Raw genomic sequence first — 27,778 nt, 5'->3', positions numbered from 1 at the left:
TTCCAGGGTGGCTTTGGGTTTGGTTTTGAGGGGGTTTTGGTTTGTTTGTTTTGTTTTTGTTTTTTTGGGGGGGCGGTGTTTAAAAAAAAAAAAAAAAACAGAAAAAAAATAAAGCAACGCTTCTATCATTCGTTATTTGGGAGGAAAATAGCAGAGTGTTCCTCTTGTCTTTAGAGTGTGTAACAGCTTCGCTCACTCCCTTATCTCTTGGATTCTCCCAAATGTTATTTTAGACCAAACACAGGAGGTGAAGCGCGGAGCATCCCTGGCAGACCCGGTACCCCGAGTGACCCGAGCAGGCTCCGTTCGATTCATCCCCAGACATGCAAAATAAGCCCCTGGGGGTCACGGTGCCCGTCTGGCCATAAAATGTAGAGTTGGGTTCCTGAAACACCTCCCGGTGGGATGGCGGGGGGTCTGTTTGGCACCTTCCCGTCTTTGGGAGCGCCGGGGATGGGCGGCGGGGGCCGGATTTGTTTGTCCCTCCAGCCCGGAGCTGGGCAAAGGGGTTTGGAGAGGCTGGGCTCAGGGTGTTGGGCTCGGGGGCTTTTGAGGGTGTTGGGCTCGGCTCCCGTGAGCTGGGCGCGTTTCCAGGTGGTTTCTCGCCCGGATCCCCGGCTCTCCCCCACCGTCGGTCCCGCAGCCCCAGCTCAAAGTGCCGAGTGAGGTCCGTGGGTGACAGAGGCTCCTTCCAGGGGATTTTCCCTCCTTCCTTTCGCGGTTCGGATCCTCAGCCTGTCCTCTTCCTCACCCCCACCCGCGGTGTTTGTCGGGGCTGGTAGAGAGCGTTGTCTAGAGAGGAAACCATTTGGGTTTTGAAAGGATGCGTTTCACTCTTCCCTTTAACCTCTCGCTTTTCTGCTCGCTGCAGCCTCCTGCCATGTGGGAACGCCGAGGGGGGAGCCGGGACGGGAGCTTTGGCGGGGGGACAGGACAGAGGGCAGGGAAAAGCAAAGAGGAATGAGGAAAGCAAAGGGTTAACCGTGATTTCTTTTAATTGAACTCCAGTTTTGTGGCCCTAGGCGAGGGGAGACCTGACCCCGCTAGCAGCATCCAGATGTGCTGCTCTCGGGGGACCCCGGCGCAGACCCCGGGACTGCGGGGCAGACGGGGGAGGCCGGGGGTGCGGGGGCCGCGCTGTCCCTGCGCTCCCCCTTCACCTCCCGGCTGCGGGCGGCCTCAATCGCTGGCAAGCAGCGAGCCCAAAACCTCCAGGTCTGGTCACGTTCAGCCCCGTGTCTGCATCCGAACTGCAAAATTGTAGCTGAATTGATGAGGCTAATTTCAGAGGAGGGGGAGGGAGGGAGGGGAGGGAGGGGCAAGGGGGATCTGCGGCTCTCTCCTGCCAGCTCCGGGCTTGGAGAAATAAAGTATTAATAAGGCATCTCTGCCGCGGCCGGCTAGAAACACCGGTGGCATTATTGCACTTCCCTTTTGGAAGGGGCAGGATCACTTTGGAGATCATTTTGCCCCCCCTCACCCCCCTCCCCGTGGCTGGACTAAAGACAGGGGGAAACAAAAAGCCTGGACACAACCGGCACTGGACAAGGTAATGCTCTCCAGCGATGCGCAGGGTGTCCTCCCGCCTTGACACTTTTCTTTCGTTGCTTCACCCTCCTCTTCCCCCCTCTGCTCTGCCCCCCGCTTTGTGGAAGTGGGGCAGCAGGGACGCCCCGGCTGTTGCATGATGTGTTCCGCCGCTGGTTATTTTGGCAAGGGCGGGGGGAGCGGGGGAGCTGCACAGGCGGGCATTGTCTCCCTTCCCCGGCTCCTTTGGAAGGGTTCGGCTTTTCCCGGAAAAAGGAAAACGCGCGTTTCTCCTCCGCTGCTCGCTCCCGTTTGAATGAGAGGCAGAATTGCACGCCAGGTCTGAGGCGAGGTTTACAGGCTGCTGGCTGAGGGGTTTTGTTTGCTGTGCCCGTCAGGAGCGGTAAATTCCGCTCTTCTGACGATTATTGTGAGGTTTTGACATTTTTGTCAAGTGGGGGGTGTCCCCCCGCTCTGCGTGGGGTTTAACACCTCAGCGAGGAGCTCGCACTGTGAGAGGAGGCTGGGAAAGGACTCCCGGCACCTGAAAGGAAGGATGGAAAACTATCCATCCCAGGGTTTTCCCTTCCGAGCCCCGTATCCCACCCGGCGAGACGAGCGGGAGTGAGGGGAAGGGGCGAAAGTGGCCGAGAGCCTCGGCGTGCCTCAGCCCCATCCGCAGCCTCTGTTTAACCCTGGGCCGTCCGTCTGTCCTGCATTATGGGACTCACCGCTCGCTCCTGGCACCCTCGGCTCACGCTCCGTGCTGGGAGGCGTGAAGGAGAGGGCTCGAAATACGCTTTAAATGCGTTTTAATCGCCAGGTTTTTCTTTTCTCCCTCCGCCTGCCGTCACTGAGTCGCATTTACGGTTTTCTCCCCTTAATTTTTCCCGCTGACTGGAAAACGCATTAATAAAAAAATCTGTGGGAAGAGACGGAAACTCAGTGAGTCAGGCTAAAGCTGCTCCAGCCAAAAGGAAAAAAAAATGGCAAAAACCCACGTTAAACTAAACTGGGGGATGACACAGGCGGGCTAACACGGGCTGGGGTGCGAGGCAAGCGCTGCGCTGGCCGGGCTGTCCCAGCGACAAACAAGAGCTGTGACAGAGGTGGCCATTGTTCTGCCCCTTCTTATCTAAATGGAGCAAATATCCTGTATGTAAAATATATATATTTTCATCAAGAAGGCAGGACCAGCGTAGAGACGAAGGTTTCCTCCTCGAGTGACTTCACTTCCCAAAATTAGCAGAAAAAAACGTTTCATCCGGTTAACTGTCTCTTTTTCGCTCTGCTGCAACAACCAAAGTCAAAAAAAGAGAGAGACCGAGAGAGAGGGAGGGAGGGAGGGAGAGAGGGGGAGAGGGGGTACGGAGAGAGCAACGAAACCGCTGGAAGGGCAGCGAGAAGAGCGAAAAGAGAGAGAAGGATAAAAAACTTCAGGAGGCGTCAGTCGCAGGCTAAACCGGGTCAATGTGTGGAATATTGCTGGTCCCGGCTGGAAGTTATTCCCGATGGACGGCACTATTAAGGTAAGGGGGCAGGAGGGGCTGGGGGTCCCCTCTGCCTGGGGGGGCTCTGGAAAGGGGCGCGGGGCTGGGGGCCGGCTCCGGCCGGGCTCTCTCCTCCTCCTCCTTCTCCTCCTCCTACTCCTTCTTCTCCTCCTCCTCTCTCGCCGCCGCCGCCGCCGCGTCTCGGGGCTCTCCCATCGCCTCCCCGGTGCTCGGGGGTTCGCAGCCGGCTCGTACCCCTGGGCCAGGGGCCGCGGAGGGGGCAGCTCCCGTCCCCCGGTTCCGGAGGGCAGTGACAGCTCCTGTCCCCGGCGTGGCTCGGAGCTGCCCCAGATGTGCGTGTGCCCCTGGCCCCGGTCCCTCGCCCGGCCCTGGCTCTGGTGGTCGCCCGTGCGTTTCCTCCAGCAACTTTTTTGGTTTTTTTGGCGCGGAAAAAGCCCCGGGTTGGAGCAGAAACATCACCCTGGCTTGGGGAAAAAGGAAGCGGAGTGTGGCAAATAAACCACCAACATAACCAACCTCTGGTGGCCTTGAGCAACCAGGGACGCTGCTGGGGCTGGGAGTGCAGTTCCCCCTCCTGTCCCCCGGCCAACCGGCCACTCTTTCGGTCCCTGGAAAGATAAACCAAGCCTTTCCAAGCTCCCTGAGGTGCTTCTCGGAGCCCAGGCAGCACAGGGCTGGCTCTGGGGGACCCTCGTGTGATTCTGACGGGCTCTTCTTGAGGGAGTGCTGCGGAACAGAAGCCGCTCGAACAGAGGAGCCTTGAAGCGAGAGACGCTGTGGGTGTGTTTGGGTTGGAGGATTTCGAAAGATGCCTATCGCCTGGCTGGGTGGGGTGTCGAGCTCGTCTTAAAAGTGCTTTTTTTTTCTTTTTTTTCTTTTTTTTTTCTTTTTTTTTTTTTTTTTCTTTTTTTTTTTTTTTATTTTGCTGACCTGGGTAGAACGGAGCTGCAAATGGGCAGGAACTGAAACTGTCTCCCCTAGATTGCAGCTTGTGACAAGTGCACGGTTTGGAAAGGTTTCAAGAGAAGGGGGAGGGAAGGAGGAGATGGGCAGGAAGAGAAAATGGAAAGAGGGAATGAAAGGGTGAATGTCAGAAAAGAAGGGAGAAAGCAGGAGCATTGAAAGCAAATATTTGGGAGGTATGGCTGGAATAAGACAGGTTTTCCTCTCCACCTCCTCAGATCTGTAGCAAAAAAGTAACCTGGGCCTCATTCAGGATACATTTAATGCACCACAACCTTCTTTGATTTGTGGAGCCCTAAATATTGTGCAGTGAAAGTGCAGAAATCCCCCATCTGTGCCTTTGCTGCGGCGCACACACGGACCTGCTTTTCTGCACAGGCCAGGAGCCCCCTGCACCATCCCCTGAGCAGAGCTGCACCGTTCCCATCTGCCCCCAAACTCCTGGAGCCCCTGGAGCTGCTCCTGTCCCCCGTTGCACTGAGCTGCTCCCCCCAGGCTGTGGTTTGGGGATGAGGAACTGCGACACTGCGAGCTCGGCTCAGTCACGTTGGAGGCTGCGGCCAAAGGAGGAACTCGGCCACATCCCAGGTCACTGCCCCGGGCCTGGGCCTGCCCTCGGACTGCTCTGCAGCAGCTCTGCTCCTGCCCTGCTGCCCTGCTGCTGCGGGAATCATGGAACTGGTGGGGCTGGGAGAAACTGGATCCAGGGGCAGGATCTGCTCCTGGGCTCCTTCCCTGCGCCGTTCCAGGACCAGCAGCACTCTGCAGGTCCCCATGTCCCCATGTCCCCTCTGACAATGCCTTGCACTGAGATCCCTCTTTCTGTGCCATGCACTGAGATCCCTCTTTCTGTGCCGTGCACTGAGATCCCTCTTTCTGTGCCGTGCACTGAGATCCCTCTTTCTGTGCCATGCACTGAGATCCCTCTTTCTGTGCCGTGCACTGAGATCCCTCTTTCTGTGCCGTGCACTGAGATCCCTCTTTCTGTGCCGTGCACTGAGATCAGTGCTCCTGTCCTGCCCAAAGGATTAGCTGAGATTCCTTGCAAATTTTCCTGCAAAACCGTGGGTCCCAAGGAGTGCCAGCCCCCCACACTGAGAGATTTGCTGCAGGAAGGGTGAGACCCCCTTGCCTGGCTTCTCACAGGTGAAGGGCAGCATGAGAGGATGTGGCTTGAGGTGCTGCAATGTTTTTGGTGTGCTGAGCTCTATATTTAACCTGTGCTGCAGGGTGGGTCTGGCTCCGAAGGCACAGTGAAGCAAACCCGGGCACATCCTGAGCAAAGCAATTTGACAGCAATTGTGGCCTCAGCTCTGCTCTCCCACGGAGGCATTGATTTATCTCAGAGCTCTGCATTTGTGTTGGGGAAAGTATGGCAGAAAGATGCACATCAGTGACTGGAGAGCAAGAAAAACACAGGGAAAGGTTCTTTCATCATCTGCAGCAAGAACACGGGGCGGGCCCAGATGAAATCTGAGTTCCGGTGCGGGGACAGGCGCTTCCCACCCCAAACTCAGAAATATTCCTGACCTGGGAGAGGACAAGTGCTAGATTTGGGACAGGGCTGTGCACTCCAGATGATTTTCTTTTTTAGCAATTTAAATTTGACAAGTGACTGTTTTTTTAAGCCTATGCAAAACTATTCCACAGACTAATTGTTTTAATTGAGCTGGAGCCTTTCACTGCAGAGAGGCAGGTGCAGGGGTTGGGTCCAGCCTGCTTTGCAAACCTCTCCCTTTCCCTGAAATCTCCAGTACTTGGTTTGTATTTTGCTCTTCATCTTTTTATCAGAAAGGGTTTTGATGACTCTCTGGCTGCTGGTTTTACCTCCCTGGAGTAATTTAACTGCACGCCTGCCCTGCTGCAGGGGAAGGGATAAATCCACTGGAGCCTTGAGCTGTCCCAAGGGCTCAGAGCCATGCTGGGGAAACAGGGCATTGCCAGGCAATAAATGTGGTTGGGATGGTCCTTGTGGATGTGGATCCCTTGTGGGCACTGTGTGCGAGTGTGAATTGTCCTCAAGCTGTCAGCCCAAACAGGGAATTCCATGGATATAAACATAAAACACAGGATCAGCTCAGGACTTGAAGTCATCATTCCCCACCACGCACTGACTGACATCCCATGTGACAGTGCTGAGCCAGTGCACCAGGCCTAGAACACATTTTTATTTATTCACAAAGGGTTATTTATCTTGCAGAGAATCAGATCACCTGCTGAGGAGGTTGGTGGCGATTTTTGCTGCATTCTCTGAGTAATCTGTTTAATACGTGGCAGGAGTGGAACTGGCTGGCTGGGAAAGTGCTCCCTGGAGCAATGCTCAAAGAGTTTTGTGGAGGAAGAAGTGCAGGAAATCTGAGTTATTTCCACATTCTGCTCGTATTCTGTGAACAGCCCTGGCAGATGGTGATGGGAGCCAGTGAAACTCCTGACTCTTGTGTTTGCACTAATTTTAAATAGTCGCCAACATTTTTATTGTGCCTCTAGACATTCAAATCCCATCTTCTTTGGGTTAACACCCCACTTTGATTGACTTGCATTGTGTTTGGGGGACTTGGCTTTTATTGTCTCACAGTAAATCAGAAAAGGGCCCATCTCACCATCAGCGAGATGCTCATGCACGGCCTTCCTCACAATAACAAATGGTGTGGTTTCAGGCTGCTTTAATTGTTTCAGTTCCACTTTATGCGTGGAGAATAATTAAAGTAAATACACTTGCCAGAGCCTGCCTGTTCATGGAAAAGCACATTTTGTTTAGCTGTTTCCTTCATTCCATGAAAACAGATTTACCCTGATGCTGTGGCCATCGGAGAGCCCCTCAGTGAGGATTTTGCATTACTCAAGCGGAGGACAGCCGTGTCCCTGAATGGGGAGAGGACTCGTGTGTTGGCGTTGCCATAGCGAAGGGTGGGGCTGCGTTTTGGAGCAATCGCTGCCGTTTGTGAGCGGGAGGCGTCCGCTCTCGCTCTCGAACTTGGCCATCGGGATCTCACACTAAGAAAACGTTTCCTTTTTGAGCAATTTTAGTGTCTGTTTGGCTCTTTTTAACGGCCCCGGCTTTGGCCCCTGAGGGATGGCCTTTCCTGCTAAAGGGCATTGACTCCTCATCTCCACACTGGAAAAATATTAAATAAATCACAAAGACTTGAGGGACGACTTTCCGTGGTGCTGCCCCTCAAAAGCAATTTGGAACAAACCCACCTGGAATTTCCAGGGCATGAGCAGTGTTATTCCCTCCTCCCCTGACCCCCGTTCGAAGGTATTTATATTGCATAATAACTTTCTAACGTGGAACAGCAAAAACCATTTAGGAAAGTTTTCTGATGGGGATATTTTGATGTTGCTGCTTCATTTTCCCTTCGAGATCCACGTGCAAAGGGACATCTCCTGCCTTAGCACGAACTTCCAGCCTCGGTGTCCTGCTGGGCGCTGCCAGCTCAGAGTGCTCAGTGCTGACTCCCACTTGACAGCAAGCACTGGGAAAGCCTTTTCCGAGCCTGCAGTGTATTTTCTCCTGCTCAGAACAGGATGATTGCTCTGAGGTAAACCTTTACCCGACAAAACAATGCAATTGCTTGGATTTGAAGCCCTTGGAGCTTTGCTCTAAGGCTTTAAGGAGGTGCTGAGAGCCTGGTGTATTTGCTTTACCTTCACAGGATGTGGTCACTTGAAGGAGTAGCAAGGCATGTCCTGAGGATTTCATGCCTTTATTTTAGTTATTGATTTCAGTTCTGGGGTATTCCTTCCATGGGATGGGGGAGGGAACAGCTGCCGTCCCTGCTGGCAGCATCTCTGTGGGGAGTTCTGTGGGGTGCAGGATGCTGTTCCTTGCAGTGTCACCGTCAGGAGCAGCAGGGGGGAGGCTGCACCTCGGGGTGAGCTCTTAGATGACACGGAGAGGTGCGATGTGCTGGGGGAAGGGCATTTTGAGCAAGGTTTGCAGGAAGCAGAGTTTATTTCCTTCAGGGCTCTCCTTCCTGGACTCACAGGAGGTTTTTCCTCTTGAGTTCAGCTCCCATCTGCTCTGAGGGGTCAGGTCTAGAACACGTCAATGTACATCCTCAGCACAGAGCATCTCCCAGTCTTTTGTTCCCCACAAGCCATCAGAGGCTGAGGTTCCTTTACAGCCCCTCATCAGTTGCCCTTGAAAAACAAAAACCTCTCCTTGTGCCTGAGTTCACCTGAGCCCTTACAGAGACCCTGTGTCCCACCTCAGCACAAACACACACCAGCAGGAGAGGCAAAGGAGCCAAGGGAGCCTTAACCTCAGGGTTTCAGATATTCGTGGGTTTGCCGAACCCCTAAAGCTGCAGAAGCCTGGTGTGCATGGATGTGCACCCAGAAAAAGCAGCTCTAACACATCAAGTTTAGTTCAACAGCTTGATTTGGAGCCAATTTCCACCAGAAATGGGAAATTCTCTTCACATCCCTCACCTGGCCCGGACAGCAGGTCTGCTCCCCTGCCCGTGCCTCTCCTGTGCTCTGGTGCACACCTGAACACACGTGCCCCATGCACATGAAGCTCTGGCTCCTAAAAAGAGCTGCCTGGGGGCCATCACACAACCCTGGGTGAGGCCCAAAGACACTTCTGAGCCAACAAACACTTTCAGACAAGGCTGTGGCTGCACTTTTATAGCTGGGCTTGAAATACAGACAAAAATACCAGCCCCAAATGTGGGTTTCTGCCTCTGTTGGGAATGATTTGTCTGAGGTGGACCCAAGTCTTGGGTGCCTTTATCACCCTAAAAATTGTATGAACAGCACCGTGTGTGACAGGACAGTGCCTGATCTGCTCTGCTGAGTCGCAGGTATCAAAGCCTTCAAGATGTTGATGCATTTTCTGCTTGTTTTCTTCCTTCCTCTCATTACCAGGCCACATAATTACTGATGTGTATCTCCCCACCAGTAACACCCACCTGGAAACCTGGCTCTGGTGCTGAACTTACCACAAACGGTGCCTCCCTCCTCCTCCTCCTCCTCCTCCTCCTCCTCCTCCTCCTCCTCCAGAGCCCCAAACCAAAGGGACGTGCAGCACTGGGTGCTGGAGGCTCAGGCTCTCCTGACAAACCTCTTGCTTCTCCAAAGGCAAAATTTGGGAATACCACCCTGACCAGGAGAAGGGGAAATAGAGGAGGAAGGTTCAATCACACAGGGCTTGTGCAAAATCCCAGCCACTGCTTCTCTTCAGGATGCTGTACAGAAAATACCCTTCCTGTGTAGCCACCATTCTTTCTTTTCCAGATTTTTCACCAAAATCCAGTAAGAAACACAGCTCAGGAGAGGAAGTACCATGGAGAAGCCTCCTCCTTTATTTGCATTTATCTTGTCCTTGTTCTTACAGCATAGACCAACCCAGGACTCCACTAGGGCTGTGAAGGAGTCAGAAACAATTAAAATAAATTAGAAAGCCTTAAGCCCAGCCTGCCAAAGCTGCACACCCAGGAACTGAACGTTACCATCCTTGTCAATCATCCAGAGGCAGTGAAAAATAACCCAGCGGGCAGCAGAGCCTCTCATTACTCATCTGCTGATTCCTCATTCAGCAAAAAACTGCCCTTCTTAATACTGCTGGTTTTGATCTGAGGGGAAGAGATAAATCAGCAAGAATACAGTTTTTTAAGTTGGTTGATGAGTGAAAGAAAGAAACTGGAGTAAGGTATGGTGGGGTCAGGGGAAGGTGTGGTGAGCTCAGGAAACCGACTTCTGTATGATGAGAAAATGCTTATTTGAATGGCTTTTTATAGCAGCCTTTCTTCAAAAAAAAGAAGATAAGGAAAAGATTAGGAGAGGTTAAAATACTCTTTTTACAGCTAAGTGCAGAATTTGGCTCTCTGGTTTCTTCTGAATATCTCTTCTTGTTGTTCCAAGCTTGATTGACTTATAACTGCATCTGAACCAACCTCACATCAGTTCCTTTTTATCAGCCAGAGTGAGACTTCCTGTGCTCCACAGTCTGGTTTCCTGATGTGTTTCCTTTTTCCTTTCAACAGAACAAAGGAAACTGTAACTCCTCTGCTGCTCCTGTTCCCAGTCTCCTCGGGACTCCACACACTCTCCCCATCCAACCTTTGCCTTGTATTTTCTCTGCCCGCAGTTCCAGTGCCCTCTTCATCTCTGCCAGCTGCACACGGGCAAGACCTTGGTGCAGTTGAAAGGAAACCACTGCGAGAGCTGCCACCACCGGTGGCTTTTAGTGGCTAAAAAGTAATGAAGCAGAAAGGGAAACTCTTCACCCAAAGGCTCAGTGTGCTGCTGGAGATGTGGGATTTTTAATGTCCTGCCCAAGCAAAGATCGGGGGTTGAGGTCTCAGTGATTTGCTCAGGCTGGTGTTGTGAACTTTGATACCTGAGCCCGGGAATTTGTGTCCTGAAATGTGTGGGCCACTGGTGGAAATGCTCCCCAAAAAGGTTGCACAGGCACAGTCACTGCCCTGGCACACGCTGGAACTGGCAGCCCTGCATGTTACAATATATTTTAATTTGGATTATTTTCAAACCACTGCACTCAAGGGCAATTACCTTCTTCTCGCACTGGTTTTCCCTCAGCTGTGAGGGGCTGCAGTTCTCCCTCAGTCCTGCCATCCACACAAGAAACAGCCTGTGGATGCGAAATCCAAATTCTGCCCTGCAGGGAGGATCCTTTTCCTTGGGAAAGTCCTTTTCCCCGGCTGTTCTGCTGAGATGCTCCATCCCTTTATAACCCCACAGCTCAGAGCTGAGGCCTTTTCTTCAGAAAAATCCCAAGTTCTTGTTCATTTGACTGACAAGAATCCCTTGTTTTCCTGTTCAGACAGAGGAACACGAGCTCAGAGCAGGACTCAGTAGATGCCCATAAAAATCCTTCAAACACAACCGAAATCCACTGGAGAAGTGTGGAGCTGATGTGAGTGCAGAGCTCAGAGCAAGGCTGGGCCTGATTCTGAGGAATAGACACTGGATATCTGCAAATTCCCACTGAAATCAGTGTGAAGAGTTCATGCTTAGATTTTATCTGTTCATCCAAACCCCAGAACTCAGCAGGATTAGGAAGGAGAAGGGAAATTGGGCTGTGCAGCCCCCTGGCCACCCGAGTGTGGGGGCAAAGGGAATTTGCCAGCTCAGCCTGCCCAGAGCAGGCAGCTGAAACCCAAGGTTCCTTTATTCAAACCATCAGGAATGGCAGAATGGGGAATAGGATGGGAGATTCTGGGCTTGGCTGTTTCCTGAACATGGCTGTGTGTCTGTGGGGTGGGAGGGTGGCCAGAGCAAGGCACTGGTTACACCAGGCTGAGGCAGCAGAGGATTCCTGCACCGCATGCAGGGACAAGCAGGCAGAGTTTCCAGGGAACCCTGCTCACCCAAGACTAAGGAAGCAGCAGGATCTGCATTACTATAATCCAGGAAAAGAATGAACATCATTCCCCTCTACAGAACTGCCTTTCTGCAGGTTTCTGTGCACTGCTTTGAGGTGTTCTTGTGCACCTTTGCAGTCAAATATGTCATTTTTAATCAAATCACTTTGGATTGCCCAACAAAAGGCATCAGAAAATTATATCCCTGCTGTAAAATCCTGGGGAAGATCAAGGAAGTTTCGCCTTTTCTGCTGTGTTCTGTTTATGGAATAATTTCTATCCAGTATAACTCAATTTCCATAAAAACTCCATTGATTTAATCCCTATTAAACTCCGAGAATTTGTCTGTGAGGGTTGTGTTGCAGCTCTGACTCCTGATTAGAACCAGAAGCCGTGGCTCTATGATTAATTCCTGTATTTTGGGAGCTGTCCCCAGAGGCTGCCATCAAGGAAAACCCTGGCACGTAGATGGAACAAGAGCCCCAAATCCAAGCAGGCAAAGGGAAAAGGCAAAACAGCCGGGAGATGAAATGCAGGAAGCGTCTGTTCACTCAGCAAGGCACCAGCAGAGAGGCAAAGGTTCTGTTCACAAGTTCCTGGTGTCAGAATTGCCCTGAGACTGGTGGATTTTAAACACCTCCCATGGTTTTACCACTGAAAAATCACCAGAGGCAGAAAGGATTGATACAGTATGAGCTGAAAGGGGACAGATCCCTTCAGCATTGATCCCAAAAGCCTGAGAGCTGCTTTGAGCAGCTGCTGTGGGTGTCTCTGAGGCCACTGAGGATCCAGACCAGTCTGGGCAGCCAGAGGTCCTTCAGGGCCACTTTGCTGCAGCAGGGACAATTTTTGTGTTGGTGACACTCCCAACCGAAAGCAGAATTCACATGACACAAGATGTAACAGCCTTCCTTAATTAGCTCTAATATGCCCATGTATATCTTTCCACCACACAAATATTTATATTTTGCTGATATTTCTAAACTCATCCATCTGACTTTGTTAGAACCAATCAGGCTTTAAAACAAGCACTCGCTGGAGTGATTTGTTAGGCCAGGACTCTCATCCTGCAAATATTACCAAAATTGTCTTTAACAGCTCCAGTGACAGGGGAAGGAACGAGCCCAGGAGAGGGACAAAGAGCACTGAGTGTCTGATGAGGGTCTGGGGTGCTCTGAATTGCACACATTTCTCCTGAATCCAATTTCCTGCCAGACGAGTGTGTGTAAGTTTAATGTGTGCCACGTTGTACCCCAGCGATGGTCAATTCCCTGGGATACTCGGATCGTGCTGGAAATCCAGGATGTCTCCAGGACCCGATGGGAGAGATGCGATGGCTTGGGCCCAGCTCCAGCTCCTGCCCTGCCTCTGTGCACAGCCTGGGCTGCAGAAAGGGCAGCAGGAGCATGGGCAGGTCCAGAAGGAAAAGTGTCCTTACCCACCCAGGAACTGGACAGAGAAGACGCAGGACAGGACTTTGCTGCGGCCTTTCCTCTGTGCTGCCCTTGGCAATGAGATCCTCTGGAGTGGGGCAGAGTGTGGGAGGCTGTGTAAAACCCTTACTCAATATGTAGATACAATCGTTTTTGTGGCAGGAAAAGTGTGAACCCACTTTTAACTCCAAACCCAAACTCGTTCCTACCAGGGCAACATTTTCTGTCTGTCAGCGTTAAATTTGGCTCTCCCCTTTGCTGGTTTCCACAGGGCATCCCAAACCCAGCTTCACAAAGGAATCCTTTCCCTTCACAGCAGCCCCAGAGCAGCAGGCAAAGGTTTTAACAGAGGGACAGAGTTCATCCCCTTCAGAAAGGGAAAGCAATGCCCTGAAGTTCAAGCTCGCTTGCGATAAATCCTCGGGACTTGCACCACGGCATCCGAGAGCAGACGTGTTCTCATCCTCACAGGACACAGGCTGGTCAGGAATGGTTGGAATAAACTTGCAGTTTGCTCCCTGCTCCTCAGTTTTGGTGTTCTCCTATGTCATCTGTGCTGCAGGAAGGATGTAATTATGGTTGGTCGTTAGTGTGAGGAATTATCTGTGCTGCAGCAGTGCCTAGAGACCAGTGTGCTCTGTGCTTGTGTAACAGGAGAGTCTTCCTCGAAATTCCTGAGCAGTGAAGAAAAGTTAAGGCACTTAATTTGAACTCCAGAGTGGGGGCAGTTCTTAGGCTCCACTGTGCTGTCAGACAGGACCACGTGCTGTCATTCCTTTCCCAAATTCTCCAAGGTTTCCGTAAAGGATGGATTTTCTTTCCACCCCCTCTGCTCCCCATTGAACAGGACTTCTGTAACTTCTTCCTTCTGAGGTTTGAACGCTTTCTTCTGACTGGGGGCTGGCATTTGCTCACGACTGATTCACGCCTTTCTCATGCAGCACTTTCCCTTCCCTGGACTTCTGCCCCCAGTGCATTTCCAGACCACTGCTGTACCTCCCTCCTGGTTTTGCTGGGATAAACAAAACCCTTATGATCCCTTCTTTCTCCTGGTTGTTCCTTAGCCCTCAGCTGCACCCGATCCCATCTGAATTTGCCTTTTCTCAGCATCCCTGGAGTGGCCCACGCTGTTCCCAGGGCTTGGCTGGAAGGACCCTCCTGATGCAATCCTGGGATTGGGACGCTTCGGTTTTTTTAACTTCTGGTGAATCAGAAAAGTCTGTGCTGTTAATTGACTGCAGTCTTTGTGTCAGCAGTGCCCAGCCTGGCTCAGTCACTTGTTGTGCCTCTGTAGGATCTCAGGCACCTCACCTCTCTGTACCTCAGCTTCTCCTCTGTGGCACTCAGCAAACCCTCTGTTCCCTCCCTGCCTGCTCAGGTCTGGTTGCAGCGATGCTCTCCCAAGCTGGGAATGACTTTGGCTCTGTTCAGGAGCAGCAGAGATCTCAGTGCAGGCCCATCCTACAGTGCCATGACATGGACAGAGAGATCAGTGATGTTCCCATCACTGTCCTTCATCAGTGTCCCACAGCCTTCTGCCTGTCCTGGGAGATGGGCACAGTTCCCAGCCTTTGGGGTCTTGCCCGTATTTGCAATGTGGCTTTGGAGAATCCAGGAACATTTTCCCATGAACCAAAGGCCATTCCAGAGGAGGAGGCAGGGTGTGAAGCCCCACAGGTCTTCCAGGGGTTTGCAGCAAGGTCCCTGGAGGAGGAGGAGGCAGCAGAGTCCGTGTGTGCCTGTGGAGCTGCTCCGTGGATCCAGAGGCAGAGCACAGCCAGAGTTCCAGCAGGGTCTAAATACCAGATGGCTTCTTGCATAAGCCAGACTTGATGTGTTTAAAACCCAGCAGCCAGCACAGGCTCAGGACCCTGCTCTGATTCTCTCTTTCTTCATCCATTTCTTGCCCTTTGCAGCACAAGGTTCTGTCGTTTCAAAACTAACAGCTGCAGGCTTCCAAAAATAAAAGAGAATTCATTAATTAACATAACCCTAAGCCACAGAAACCCCACCTTGTGAGCAGCCCTTTGCTCACCACGTGCAGCTCTGTGCCAGGCTGGGGGAGCTCAGGTGGCCGGGCAAACCTTTGGGGAATGTGGGATGTGGAAGGTAGAGGCAGAGAGGGGAAACGTGAATGGAACAGGTTGGGGTGGCAGAGGAGCAGAGAAGGAGCTGGCTGCGGGGGGAAATCCCTCCAAGTCCTACAGACCATTCTCCCAATGCCACCAAGGCCTCTCCTCACCCACGTCATGACCTCAGTTGTTTTCAGGTCCCGAGGGCTCTGCTCTGGTTGAGCTGAGCCTCCACGAGGTGTGTGCTGCTTTCACAGCCTCTCCTACCACACAAGAACCACTCTGTGGTCCCTCACGTTTCCATCAGTGCTTCGTGTCCTCCTCAGGCTCCTCTCACCCTGCCTGGGTGTTTGGGGTACCTGCAAGTGCAGCAGGGTCTGATCCAGGTGCTGTGGGCACTGCAGGCTTGGTGCACACAGGGCAATTCCCTGAGTAAACAAAGGGCCCTGGAGTGCCATCAACTCCAGGGGATTGAAGGAGGGTGGTTGTGCCCTCCCCCTGTACAAACAGCAGGGTAAAGTGGTGGAGTTGGGCAAACAGCTGAAAACTGTCTCAGTCTCAGGCAATGCTAATTTTGTGTATCACAGAGCCACTGCATGGGGTGGGTGGGAGGCATCTTAAAAACCACCTTGTTCCACCCTCTGCCGTGGGCAGGGACACCTTCCACGAGACCAGGCTGCTCCAAGCCTGGCCTTGGACACTTCCAGGGATGGGGCAGCCACAGCTGCTCTGGGCACCCTGTGCCAAGGTCTCAAAACACAAATCCAGGACACTTGATGTTCCTTCCTGGCTCTGTCAGTGGCTTTTTGTGCAGCCTTGAGAAGGCAATGAACTCTCAGGCCTGGTCATTCCTTTTCATCTCCTGCCTGCTCATTCCTTGAGCTGTTTGGAACAGGAGCCATCCCCCGGGGTGTATTTGCACAGGGGCAACTTGAGGGTTGCTCATCCTGAGTTGGGGGGTGGGAATTTCCCCAGGAATTGCGTCCAAGAGCTGCCCTTGGATATTCACCCTCTGTTATGACTTAGTTACAGGGTTATGGAGATGAGGGTAATTCTAGAAGAGAACATGTTCAGAAACCTGACATTATCTGTGACAAAGTTTTCTTAGCATATGAGATCCTAATCAGACATCTATTATTTAGTGACAAGATAATGAGGAGAGATCTCTCAGCTGGTATCTGCTCTGCTCAGCAGATAACAATCAGCTCACATGGCCCTCTTTAAAAACTCTCAACTTTGTGTTGAATCAAATGGTGCAAGTGGAGTCTCCTCGGCTTTATTCCTCCTCCTCACCCAGAAACCCGGAGCAAATCATTAGAGGTTTCTGTGCCTTGATTTTCCTAATTGTAAAATAATAACAGCAAATGCTCTTCTGAGGTAAAGCTGAGAAGTGACAAATCTCCACAAAGAGTTTCGTAAGCCCTGGATAAAGAACGTGCAGGTGCCTGAAATGTCAGCAGAAAATCTCTCTGAAATCCAGTTCAAAGCAGCTGGATGCAAGAATTGCGGCTTTTGAAACCAGGAAAGGAAAGAACTATTTATAGGGCATGAAGTGCTCTGGTGCTTGTGAAACACAGCGAGAAGCAGCCTGTGCTCTGCAGCCCTACCACCCAAACCCGTGCAGTAACAGGAACCTCGTGGGACACCTTGTGCAGTCCCAGCCCTCCAGCCCGAGCAGGGAGGGTGGGAGCACATTCAGAATCCCGTGGGATGGAGGCAGCACTGCCTGCTGAGCCCTGCCCCTCCCAGGACACTTCTTCTCTTTCCAGTCCTGACAATCAGAGATACAAAGGCCGCGTCAGCCATGGGCCGCTTTTCCTGGGCAGAGAGGTGTGTGAGGAGTCTGGGGAGCACAGAAAACCCGTGCTCTGATGATGTGGTGACCAGAACCCGAGAGCAGCAGAGCAGCGCAGCTCCCTTTGCCGTGCCCGTGGCTCTCTCAGCGTTGTTATTGTTTGATTTTGGGCTGCTGGGACAGGTGCAGATCTGCTTCCAGATCACACTCGGCTACGTGGCAGGCAAATTTTCCCGAGAGGCTGCAATAACAAGAAACAGCTCTTGTCTCTCAATGCTCCATAGAACCGGGGGCTCTTCTGCAGCACCTGACGGGGCCTTTCCCCCTCTGCTGCACCTTTGTGTCTGCCCGGACAGTCATTTAGCAAGTGCCATTTGTGGCGAGCTGATTCTTAAAAGACAAAGGGGTGAAAAAAATGCAGCTGAAATGAGTTTTGCTTTCTGAGCAAGCTCAGAGCCTTGGTTGGCTGCGGGGGCGGTGCAGGAGTGGAAACCCTGAGTGCAGGGGTGAGAGGCTGGTGCTTCATCGTCTGGAGAGAAAGGATGCACGGGCTAAACAAAAAGATGCAGAAGGCAAATGAAAAGGTGCTGAAGTTATATAAAAAGGTGCACAAGCTAAACAGAAAGATGCAGATCCTAAATAAAGAGATGCAGGTCATAAATAAGAAGATGCACAAGGTACATGGAAAGATGCCCAAGTCGTATAAAAAGATGCCCAGGGTAAATAAAAAGGTGAGCCAGGGAGGCAACCTGAAGCATAGAGGAGCTGGTCCCCTGATGAGGTCATTCACCTGCTTGTCTGGACATAAAGCAGTGTGCTTTAGGAAAGTGCTCATTATCTCACAAGGTCAAGGACATTTGTTAGTGCAGGGGCTGAGAAAGGTGCCATGAAGTCCAGCTTTCCTCCCTCTGGTTGAGGCAGGGTGGGATGAATTTCTGGAATATTAGGAAATTCAGGAATATCCTTTGCACATAAACAGCAGGAGCTTCAATTGTTACCTCTGCGAAGGAAATGAGGGCAGCCTGGAGTTTGTATTTTTATATGGACAAAAAATTGCAGATTCAATGAAGCTTCGGCACCCCCCAAAGGCAGGGAGGGCAGCCCTGGGATGAGGCTGGAATGCATTCCCTGCTTGCCAGGAGAGCCCCGAGGAGTGTGAGGAGCTGGTGGGAGCCATCGGCCAGGTGACAGCAGCCACCAAGGCCAGCGCAGTCGGAGTCCCCTGTCACTGAGCTGGGCCCACCATAAACACCCGGAGTGATGGGAGTGCACGAGCCAGAGGCAATGGGACCTGGACACCACATGGCCAGGGAGGCTCTGGGAAATCAGGGAATACGGAAGGGAAGCAATAAAAGGGACAGTGTGGGGCCAATTGACTGCAGAAGGATGGAGAGAAGGACGCTGGGTGACACGGCAGTGCGGCTGCCAGCTCTGGTGGTATTTGGTTGTCATCTGGAAAGCCTGAATTACACTCTGACTGCATATCAACTTTTATTTAATATAATTGAGTTTCTTAAGATTGCAGAGAAGAGCTCAAAATGAGATCCTAAAAAGTTGGACAGACCAGTTATAAATACAATTCCATGTTCAATTAAGATTATGTTCAATGAAAGCATGGGACGGAAAGCAAAGCCTTTCATGGTTTGCCGTGTGCATCCTGCTAAGGATCATCAGCATCTGTCATGAACAGAAGTGTGAAAACCAGCAGCAGGATGGCTTTGGGGGTCTAATTTTAGTCTGTGAGTGATGAACTGGAGAGGGAGGCTCGGGTAGAACCTGTGGGGTCAGGGCTGGGCGAGGATGACTTTAAACAGGAGATCTGAGCAGGATCCAAACCAGACACACCTGGGGGTGAATCAGCCCCGCTGATTTGTTGGATGGGGAGGGATCCCTGCGGCAGAGCCGGGGCCAGCGCTAGCCCTGCCCCAGCCGCCCACTCCGGGGGGGACGGGAGCTCTCTGACAGGTACGAGCTCATCATTTCCAAATCAACCCCGGCACAGCCCCAGCAGGAGCCTTTTGGGGAGATGAGCTCAGCTCATCTGGCGCTGTTCCGCCCCCCGTCTCTGTTCCCCCTCTCTCACCCAGCCGATAAAGGAGCGGGGCTCGGACCGTGTTTATTAATTCGGGATGACAATGGGACACCTGGAGCAGCACCTGTCAGAACGGGATGCAAATGAGCCCCGGGAGCTGCTCGTGCTCGCTGCCGCCCTAATGAAGCTCTAATAGCACTGATAATGCCTCGCGCGGCATTCACGGGGCATCGGCTCAATTGCAGTAATTAATGCGCCCGTCCCGAGCTGCAGCTCCCATTCACGGGCACTTCCTGATGCTTTGCTCTCGATGTTTGTTTTTTAAACACACAAACCCGAGACTTATTATATTTGCAAACAATGGCCTCGTGGAGATGCTCTGATTTACTGCGGAGATAGAGGAGGATGATGTTTGAAAGCCTAAATTAAAGCAGGATTTCCTTCTGTTTTCTCAAAGGAAAGGTTAACATTTGCTAGTAACTGTCACAGGCTGCAAACGGTCTCGGTGTCATATGATGGATTTTTCTGATTGCTTTTAATCAAGGTTTTCAGATATCATGGGGTGTAAACAGAGAAATGAGCTGAGCGCTCATGAGTTGAACAAACCTCAAGAGATGTGACTCAGATAAGGAAAAACTGTTCTGACAATGAAGTAATAGCAGGTTTTTTGCTGCTCGAGTTCCACTTCTTTATCATTATTGTTTTAGTGTTCCCCATTCCGCATCTGTGGCTGAGATAAACTGCTCTGCAGGGATGGACGTGTGCTTGCAAAGGTTGTGTGGGAGGGTGGAGGGCTCTTTACCCCACAGAGATATTGAGTTGCTGCACTATCTACTTCATCTCCCATATATGGGCTTTTTTTGCCTCTTCAGGGAAATTTAGATGATGGGAATGAATTAGAAAAAGTCTCTTTTCATGTTCAAATCAGAGAGAGATGGCAAAGGTGAGGCTGGGGATGTGGGGATTATCTGTCCTTGAAAATTATCACTTTTTGCTGGATGCCTCCCCTCGAGAAAGGGATAAATGGGGAGGTGCTTCAATACCCCATTTGAAAATAAAGGACAGAGAAACGATTCCCCAAAGAGAATTACAGGGGAGGAGTCGTCTGTGCTGGAGAGTTGGGCTCTGGTAAAAGGCATTTTGTGCCACCAATTTCTTTGTTAAAGGACCCAAAACGTGAGAAGCACTTCTGGGTAGTTGCAGCAGGGCCTGCATTTCCCAGTGATACAGGACACTGATGTGTCAGAGGTCATCTGTCTCTCGTGCCATCTCAGGGGCGATTTGCAAACCTGCAGAAACCAAGTTTTGGGCCAACCCTGGTGGTTACCAGGGCTCCTGGGAGGGGGGTGGTGGGGACTCCTGGTGCTCAGCAAAGCTGGAAAAGGCCGAGGGGGATGAGGGAGTCTGGCAGGAGCATACGGGGTGAAGTGCCTGCAAACCTCCAGCTGACACAAGCTGTGTCCTCTCCCACGAAAAGCTTCATCATAATCTGTGCAGAACATCACTTCAGGATAAACACAATCCTGCTATAAATACCCCCGGCCATTTCCTGTTGTTCTTTCTGCAGCTTGCACAGGGTTTGTGTCTGGCTGAGGGTGTGACTGAATCCACACAGCCACACACACGTCCCCCGCTCGGTGCTCGAGTGGAAACAGCTTTTTCTGCCTAAAATCAGGCACTCTGGGGTTTGTGCCACTGAGCCGAGTGTTCATCCTGAATGAACCAGGAATATTCTGTACGGAAAGAATTCAGGGCAGCAAAATGGTAAATTCTCGTGCTGTTGAGATGAGCTGACCTGAATGTCTGTATACACTTAAATTAATTACACTTCATTACCTAATTACACTTTAATATTCACTTCCCATCCCTGGCAGTGTCCCAGGCCAGGCTGGACTGGGCTTGGAGCAGCCTGGGACAGTGGAAGGTGTCTCTGCCCATGGCAGAGGTGGCACTGGATGATTTTTAGGTCTCCCAACTCAAACCATTCAGAGTTTCTAGGCCACAGTTTGTCACATTCATACACATTTCCATCCCAGGTTATTTCAATTCATACCCATTCTTCATTTTGACTGTCAAAGGAAGTCGAGCACAATAAAACCTGAATGGAGAGAAGCAGCAATGCAAACTCCTCGTGGCTTGCTTTATGCCTGATATTTACTGAATTTTGTGTTTCAAATGGATTTGTTATTTTAGTGAAAATGAAAGCAAAAGTCACACTTCCATCTGCTTGTTAATCACACAAATACCTCAGGGAGAAAGGAAACAAACTGAGGGGAGGGCCCTGGATCCTCATGTATGAATTAAGTCTTTAGAGAACCAGACTCAAAGCTCCTGCAACTGCAGAATTTTTAACTCAGCAATTTCATTCAAACCACTAATTTTTTTTTTTTTAATAGTGTTGGCAACGTCCTTTTTGCTAAACAGAATGAACTGAAAGCCTGGGTTATAAATACTTGGCTTAGGCTTTCTACCCAAGTTGAGCTAAAAACTTAGGGTCATACATTAAAGATAACTTGGGCACGTCCAAAGAAGACACGGTGCTGTTTGAGTGCTTAGCAGCTCCTTCCCAAAGCGAAAAGCAAACCCAGATTTGCATTGCCCAGACTTACTAAGTTTGGATCTTTGTGGTTGGTTCTAATCAGAGAGTCAATCCCATCTTAATGAAACTACGGAAATTATAAATTGTTCCTTCAGTTTCTATGAGAAAATGGGAAGGGAATTTCTCAGGAGGTCATGGACAGACTGGGGAAGGCCCAGCTGATCCCTCTGCTGCTGTCCACAGGAACAGAGAGAAATGCTCAGAAACAGAATACTCTTTAGAAAGATCATTGTAAACCAATTTCCCTGTGACCACAAAGCAGTGAGGCAGAGTGGGTGTGTGCAATGGAGCTGTTTGGTGTGAGGGGCAAGGAAGGAAATGGGAATTGCAGGCAAGGCTGGGGAGAAAAAGACCTGATGAATGAAACAGAGACACAACGTTCTGGCCCTGTTCTGGCTGACTGAGACTTCACCTCCATGCTATTTTATATGAACTGACTGAAGGCAGAGAGCAGGATTTGAAAAGCTTTAAATGAAGGATAACATGGATTTGCTTGCCTGATTCAGATTTTCACCTTCGAAGATGCCCCAGAAGAAAACCCCTTGTTTACACATCCCACTGTGGCTCAGCACACCTGAGGCAGTGCCCTGAGAACCCAAATTCTTGTGCTCTCAGCTCAATTTTGCTGCAGTTGTGCTGTGTGACCCCCAGTGAGTGATGTCTCTGGGCCTCCTGTGGCTGTGTGCCGCAGAAAAGAGATGAGAAAAGCAGTGTGAAATCTGCCCCTAAAGGTGACCTTTAGTGTGTGAGAGAGAGGCAGGCAATATTTTGACACGTTTAACAACACCCACTAACATTTCTCCTTGATGACACGGAAAAAATTGTTTCCCTGGTTGGTCATGAGGTGCCCTGGCCAAACGTGTTCTGTCTGGGGTGGCGTGGACAAGGAGGAGGGGACAGTAAAACATCTGTAACCATACCAGTGTAGGATATGTAAAATGATCTGGCCGTGATCTCCACAGCCGCTGCTCCTCCAAACCTGCATTTATCTGCATAATTAAAATGTGACAAATAGAGGCTCTTGCCCCAAAAGCTGACTCCTATTTCCAGCCTATTCCTCCCCACATCCCTGGCAGTGTCCAAGGCCAGGCTGGATGGGGCTTGGAGCAGCCTGGGACAGTGGGAGGTGTCCCTGCCCATGGCAGGGGTGGCACTGGATGGGCTTTAAGTTCCCTTCCATCCCAAACCATTCTGTGACTCCAGGATTCTAATTTTGAAGTGCTTTACCCATTTTCCCTCTTCCCCCTATTTTGCAGTAGCTCCATCAGGTGTTTTGTCAGCAAATCCCCAAACAGGCCCCAGGTCTTTTCAAGCTTTGGTCTGTGTGAGAGACTGATTTTCTTACTGCTCACCATATAAACACCACCTGAAGCAATGTCTGGGATCTCTTTGTTGTCCCCATGGAGGAGAAATTCCTTCAGCGCCATCACCTCAGAGCCCCAGGAACAGGCAGGGCAGCTCCCATGGAGGCGCTGCTGAACTGCTGAGGTCTCACTCTCAGAGGATGCTGATGAGGAGGGTGAGTGTCAGACCTGCCATGAGGCACTCCTGCTCCTTCCCCTGGAGGTTCCTGCGGGACCTTCCCAAACCAGGGCGAACCGGTGCCTTCACAGGAGCCCCACGGAGCTGCCTGAGTGCTGAGAGAAAAGTCAAACCCCCAGAAAACACAACTCAGGCTTGCAAGAGCTGCCCAGGCCAGCCTGTGTCAGGCATCCCAGGAGGATCCACTTTTCCTTTGGTCTCCCTGAGAGCTCCATTGTCCTTCCAGGATAAGAATCTGGTGTACTTTTAGTCACCATGATATCAAAATGCCAAATGTTACTGATTTTGAGGTACCTGTGCAGTCAAATGGCATCAGTCAGAGCCAAAAATGAAATTATTTCTAAGCATCCAAAGGAACCAGGGCCCAGCTGATCCCTCTGCTGCTGTCCACAGGAACAGAGAGAAATGCTCAAAGCAGAATATTCTTTAAAAAGATCATTGTAAACCAATTTCCCTGTGACTGCAGAGCAGTGAGGCAGAGTGGGTGTGTGTTCTTTAGATGTTTGTATAAAGTATTTCAAATATAATTAAGAGTCTACAGGCAACAACTGCTTGGATATTGAAAGTTTTCCAGGACAGATGCTGTGTGAGCTGGACTCATTCTTGCATTCACACAAAGCACACAAACACACACAGAGCTGCAGGGAAGGTTGGGGCACACATCACCCCAAAGGCAAAGCTCCCACTGGCTGTGCTGGCCTGGGGAGCGTTGGTTTGGCCCTGTCCCCAAGGGCTGTGACAGAACTCACCGTGTTTGTACCAGGGATGTGCACAGGAGATTCCTGTGAGGTACAGCCTGACCTTTTGCTACGTGGTGCCTTTTCCTCAGAAAGATGCAAACTGATCCAAGCCCTCCTGCTTCCTGGGAAGGCTGGGGTCTGACAGACTGCTGAACGCCCTGCTTGGTGCCTTCTCAAGTTTTTCAAGTTTTCCTTTGAAACTCCACTTTAGCTGGAAACCAATTGCATTATTTTAAGGAAACTGGAAAGGTTAAAACTGCAAAGAAACACTTGGAATATCCAAAACAAGCTCTGGTTAATTTAAGGTGGAATTCTCTGGATAATCGTTTTGACCTTCTGTCCAACACCAGGATTGAAAATTTTCCCCCAGCCTCCAGAATTTTCTCAGGATAAAACAAGGATCTCCCACCACATTCTAGGCTTGTCCATCTCTTACCCCGTGGCCTTGACATCCTTTTTACCCCTCATTTTGCACAGAGAACTTTGGCTAGAGCTGAGCAAAGAGCTTTGCTGCCGAGATGGTAAACGAGCGCCCATTTCCCAAATGTCACTGTAGCACTCAAACCACAGGACCATCTTGTGGGCGCTTCCTGGCCATTTCCTGCTCGCTTGAAAGCGGAGGAAATGAGGTATGCTGAGGTGTGAACTTTATTTGTTTGTATGGGGACAGCACTAAGAGACAGAGACACAGCTCATGACTAAGGTGTCAGGCTCAGAAAGGAGAAAAAAACCCCTAAGAGCCCATTCCCAAGGCATTTCCAAATGAATGTTAAACAGTGCATCTGGATAAACCTGCAGGGACTGCCCGAAACTCTTAGGTAGGGAAAGGCACGGGCTGGGTTTGGGACTTTGCCAAGCTGTGCCTCAATTGATTTTCTTTGGTTTTAAGCCTTTGGTTTCACTAAAATCAGGAATGGGTCTTTGAGGGATGGTTGGTTGTTGGTTTGGTTTGGTCTGGTCTGGTCTGGTTTGGTCTTTTTTGGTCTGGTTTGGTTTTTTTTAGTCTGGTTTGGTTTGGTCTGGTCTGGTCTGGTCTGGTTTGGTCTGGTTTGGTTTGGTCTGGTTTGGTTTGGTTTGGTCTGATCTGGTTTGGTCTGGTTTGGTCTGGTTTGGTTTGGTCTGGTCTGGTTTGGTCTTTTTTGGTCTGGTTTGGTTTGGTTTGGTCTGATCTGGTTTGGTCTGGTTTGGTCTGGTTTGGTTTGGTTTGGTCTGGTTTGGTCTTTTTTGGTCTGGTTTGGTCTGGTTTGGTTTGGTCTGGTCTGGTCTGGTTTGGCCTGGTTTGGTTTGGGTTTTTTTGGTCTGGTTTGGTCTGGTTAGGTCTGGTCTGGTCTGGTTTGGTTTGGTTTGGACTGGTTTGCTCTGGTCTGGTTTGGTTTGGTTTGGTTTGGTCTGGTTTGGTTTGGACTGGTTTGCTCTGGTCTGGTTTGGTCTGGTCTGGTTTGGTCTGGTTTGCTCTGGTTTGCTCTGCAGTGCTCCCATTCTCCTGCTGAGCCAAAAGCAGGACCAGCCCTGGCTGTGAGAGAAGGGACAGTGTGAAACGCCAACCCAGTGATGGACACAGCTCAGGCCGCTGAGGTCACCCCCAGATTCCTTGGGCTGGGAGAGCCCCTTCTCCTCCATGCCTTGAAAAACCCAAATTGACACCAATTCTTTTAATCCCCTCGAGAGTTTTCGCAGCCAGCAGGTTCTCCCTCGAGCCCTGCCGGCAGAGCTGGGTCTCTGCAGGGTGGCTGCTGCTCCTTGCAGGCAGGACTGGGGGGCAGGCCAGGTTATTAGCAGCGAAAGCTGATTGATTTATGAGAGCAGAAGTCTCTTGCTCGCTCCAGCACAGGTTATTCTCCGAATGCAAACTCTCCTTCGCTTCACACACACAAAGTGGCCGAGTGCTGCGTTATGAATGGGCCCCTTTGTTACTCCCGGCCCGACAGGACAGACTGTTTAGTTCATGTCTGTGCTTTAGCGAAGGAGGACGGGGTCTGCGAGACAGATGTGCCCTTTAATTGCAGGGAAATATTAGAAGATCGTTAAGCCATTTCTGACAGGGCTTTCCTCTAGCTCAGGGAGCAGGGAGTTGTTTTGGGAAGGCCAAGGAGCAGCCCTGTCTTGCCAGCCCCACAAACAGGACCTTGTCCTGCTCCCTCACCCCAGCACTAAACAGAACCAGAGGAGGTTCAGTCAGAAGCCCCACTTTTCTGCCAGAGCTGCAGAGCTGCATCTCAGAGAGAACTCTCCTTACCTTGCATCTGATAAAAGGCTTTTCAGCACTGCTCGGGGAACCTGCCCTGCTGGAGATAAGAGCAGCCCTATCAGCTCTGCTGAGAACGTGGAGATGTGCCGAGGGTTCTGCTTCTTATTTATGTTACTGAGCATGGCCTGAGCCTAAGAAACTCTCCAGCAAAAGGAAAACACCCTGCAGTCACCTCAGGAAACACCCCAAAGTGCAGCGGGGAAAGGTAGATCTGCCCTATAGGAGAGAAAGCTTTTTTGGGGGCAGGGGTTTAGTCTTGGTTTAGTTATCCTGACACAGTGCCTTGGAGCAGTGTTTGGTGGCTCTGTGTTGGTTCCCCCACTGCAAAATTCCTGGAACAGCCTCAGGTGTGTCTGCAGGGCACCCCTGAGATGGTGGCTTTGTCTTTTGGGATCGTTGCTGCGACAGAACCTGACAGCTCCCCACTTCAGTTATCAACTCAGAGCTAGGGATTTTCATTTAAAATCCAGCAAAACAGGCCAGAACAAACCCGTCACACTGACTGTACGGGAGGGGACCTGCTGAGGGATAACGGGATCCCACAGAGATCTGAGCAAAGGCGCTGGGGATGACAGAAACCTGCAGAATCAGCTCCAAGCTGGCCCTTGGGTACACATCCTTAGCCTCACCTCCAGACCAGGGGAGGATGCAGAGCTGAGTGATCTGGCCAAAGCCCCAGCACTGAGTGGGCCCCGGGCTGGGAATTGGCTCCCAGCCCCTCCCAAACTCACCAGGAGCCTCTGCTGCAGCTCCTGCCTGCCCTCCCTGCAGCACAACATCCAAAATCCCTGCCAGGGGCTCATCCACGGGCCCTGCTGCACCAGCCATTGCATCTCCCAGGGGTAGAGAACTATCCCTGGGCACAGACTTGGACCATTCTGAGATTCTGGGATTACTCGAGGTGGCAAGGGACCTCATTTATCTGAGCCAGGCTCAAAGGCTCAAAGCCCTTCTCAGGACCACGCTGATAAAGCCAACAGACTTTCTGTTAATGGTCACTGATAAAGGATTTTGGTGAGGGTTTTGTGCTCAGTCTCAGAGGAAAGTCAGTTTTGCTTTGTCTATCAATCCTACCCCTGTGAAAACACTTGTCAGTTCTGCAGCCTCTTTCTCCAAGGACAGGGGATGTTTTTACAAAATCTGAGCTCTTTGGGGGCAGCATCACACAGACAGGGAAACTGAGGCATGGGGACATTAATACAGTTGTGTAAAAGCCCTTTTTTCATCTTTACTCTCACATCTGCTGCTGGGTGAGCCAGGAGCCAGCACTCACTGCCTGGTTCTCGTAGATTCTTTCTGATTCAAGCCTGGTTCTTGCAGATGTAACACCAGAGAAGGCCTTGGATGTGTTTGTTTAGCGGGAATGTTTGTCCTCAGCAAAAGCTTCACTCCAGTTATGCAGCAGAGGCTGGTTCCCTGCTGCAGCTCCCTGGAAGTGTTGCTGGGGTGGTGTTTGCTCTGCCGTGTTTGATACCAGGAGGAAGAACAGCACCTTGTCAACTCCTTCCTGTACTGCAATGTTCACTTTGGGTTCCAGCCCAGGTGCCAGGATCAGATTCAGCCTTTTTGTCCAAGAGATAGGAGTGATGGCAACCCCTGAATCCTTCCAGGACCTTTCTCTTGCACCAGTTAAAACCTCAGTGTTCCTTCGTAAGGAAATCCAAAGCCCCTGGGAACTTCCACTGGTGTAAACTGGGTTTTCCTGTTCAAATATCTCGATTGAGATTGACAAAGAAAATATCTCAGTGTAATCCTGCCGGGCTGTTTTCCTTGGAATGCCACGGGCAGGCTTGTTCACAAAATCTCTGCTTGTGCTATAGGCGTGGGCAGAAACAACCCCGTCCCTGGAGCCACAGGGGCTGGGCTCGGTGCACAAGGAAAACACGGATCCGTGCCATCCCAGCAGGGTGGCAGCCCTCAGCCCCACTGCCAGGCTCAGGAGAGCAGCTGGGATGTGGGTCAGGAGCCAGCAGAGTGCTGCACGA

At 51.1% G+C, this 27,778-nt stretch overlaps 1 protein-coding gene across 3 annotated transcripts in view; it reads left to right on the top strand.

Annotated features, from left to right (window-relative positions):
- FLI1 (Fli-1 proto-oncogene, ETS transcription factor) overlaps positions 1-27,778 on the top strand; it is an 85,318-nt gene that overhangs the window by 9,973 nt on the left and 47,567 nt on the right. Inside the window, exon 1 of one of the 3 annotated variants that reach the window (XM_032133772.1) lies at positions 2,874-3,056. The exons of the other annotated variants lie outside the window; for them this stretch is intronic. Coding sequence (XP_031989663.1) covers positions 3,039-3,056 — 18 coding nt within the window. The 5' untranslated portion in view covers positions 2,874-3,038. Of the gene's footprint in view, positions 1-2,873; positions 3,057-27,778 lie in introns of those variants that run through there. 3 annotated transcript variants of the gene reach the window in all.

Source organism: Corvus moneduloides, chromosome 25 (genome assembly GCF_009650955.1).
Source record: "Corvus moneduloides isolate bCorMon1 chromosome 25, bCorMon1.pri, whole genome shotgun sequence".
In the NCBI taxonomy this organism is placed as follows: Eukaryota; Metazoa; Chordata; class Aves; order Passeriformes; family Corvidae; genus Corvus; species Corvus moneduloides.
The sequence above is the reverse complement of the archived record's forward strand: the minus strand, read 5'-3'. Positions and strand labels throughout refer to the sequence as shown.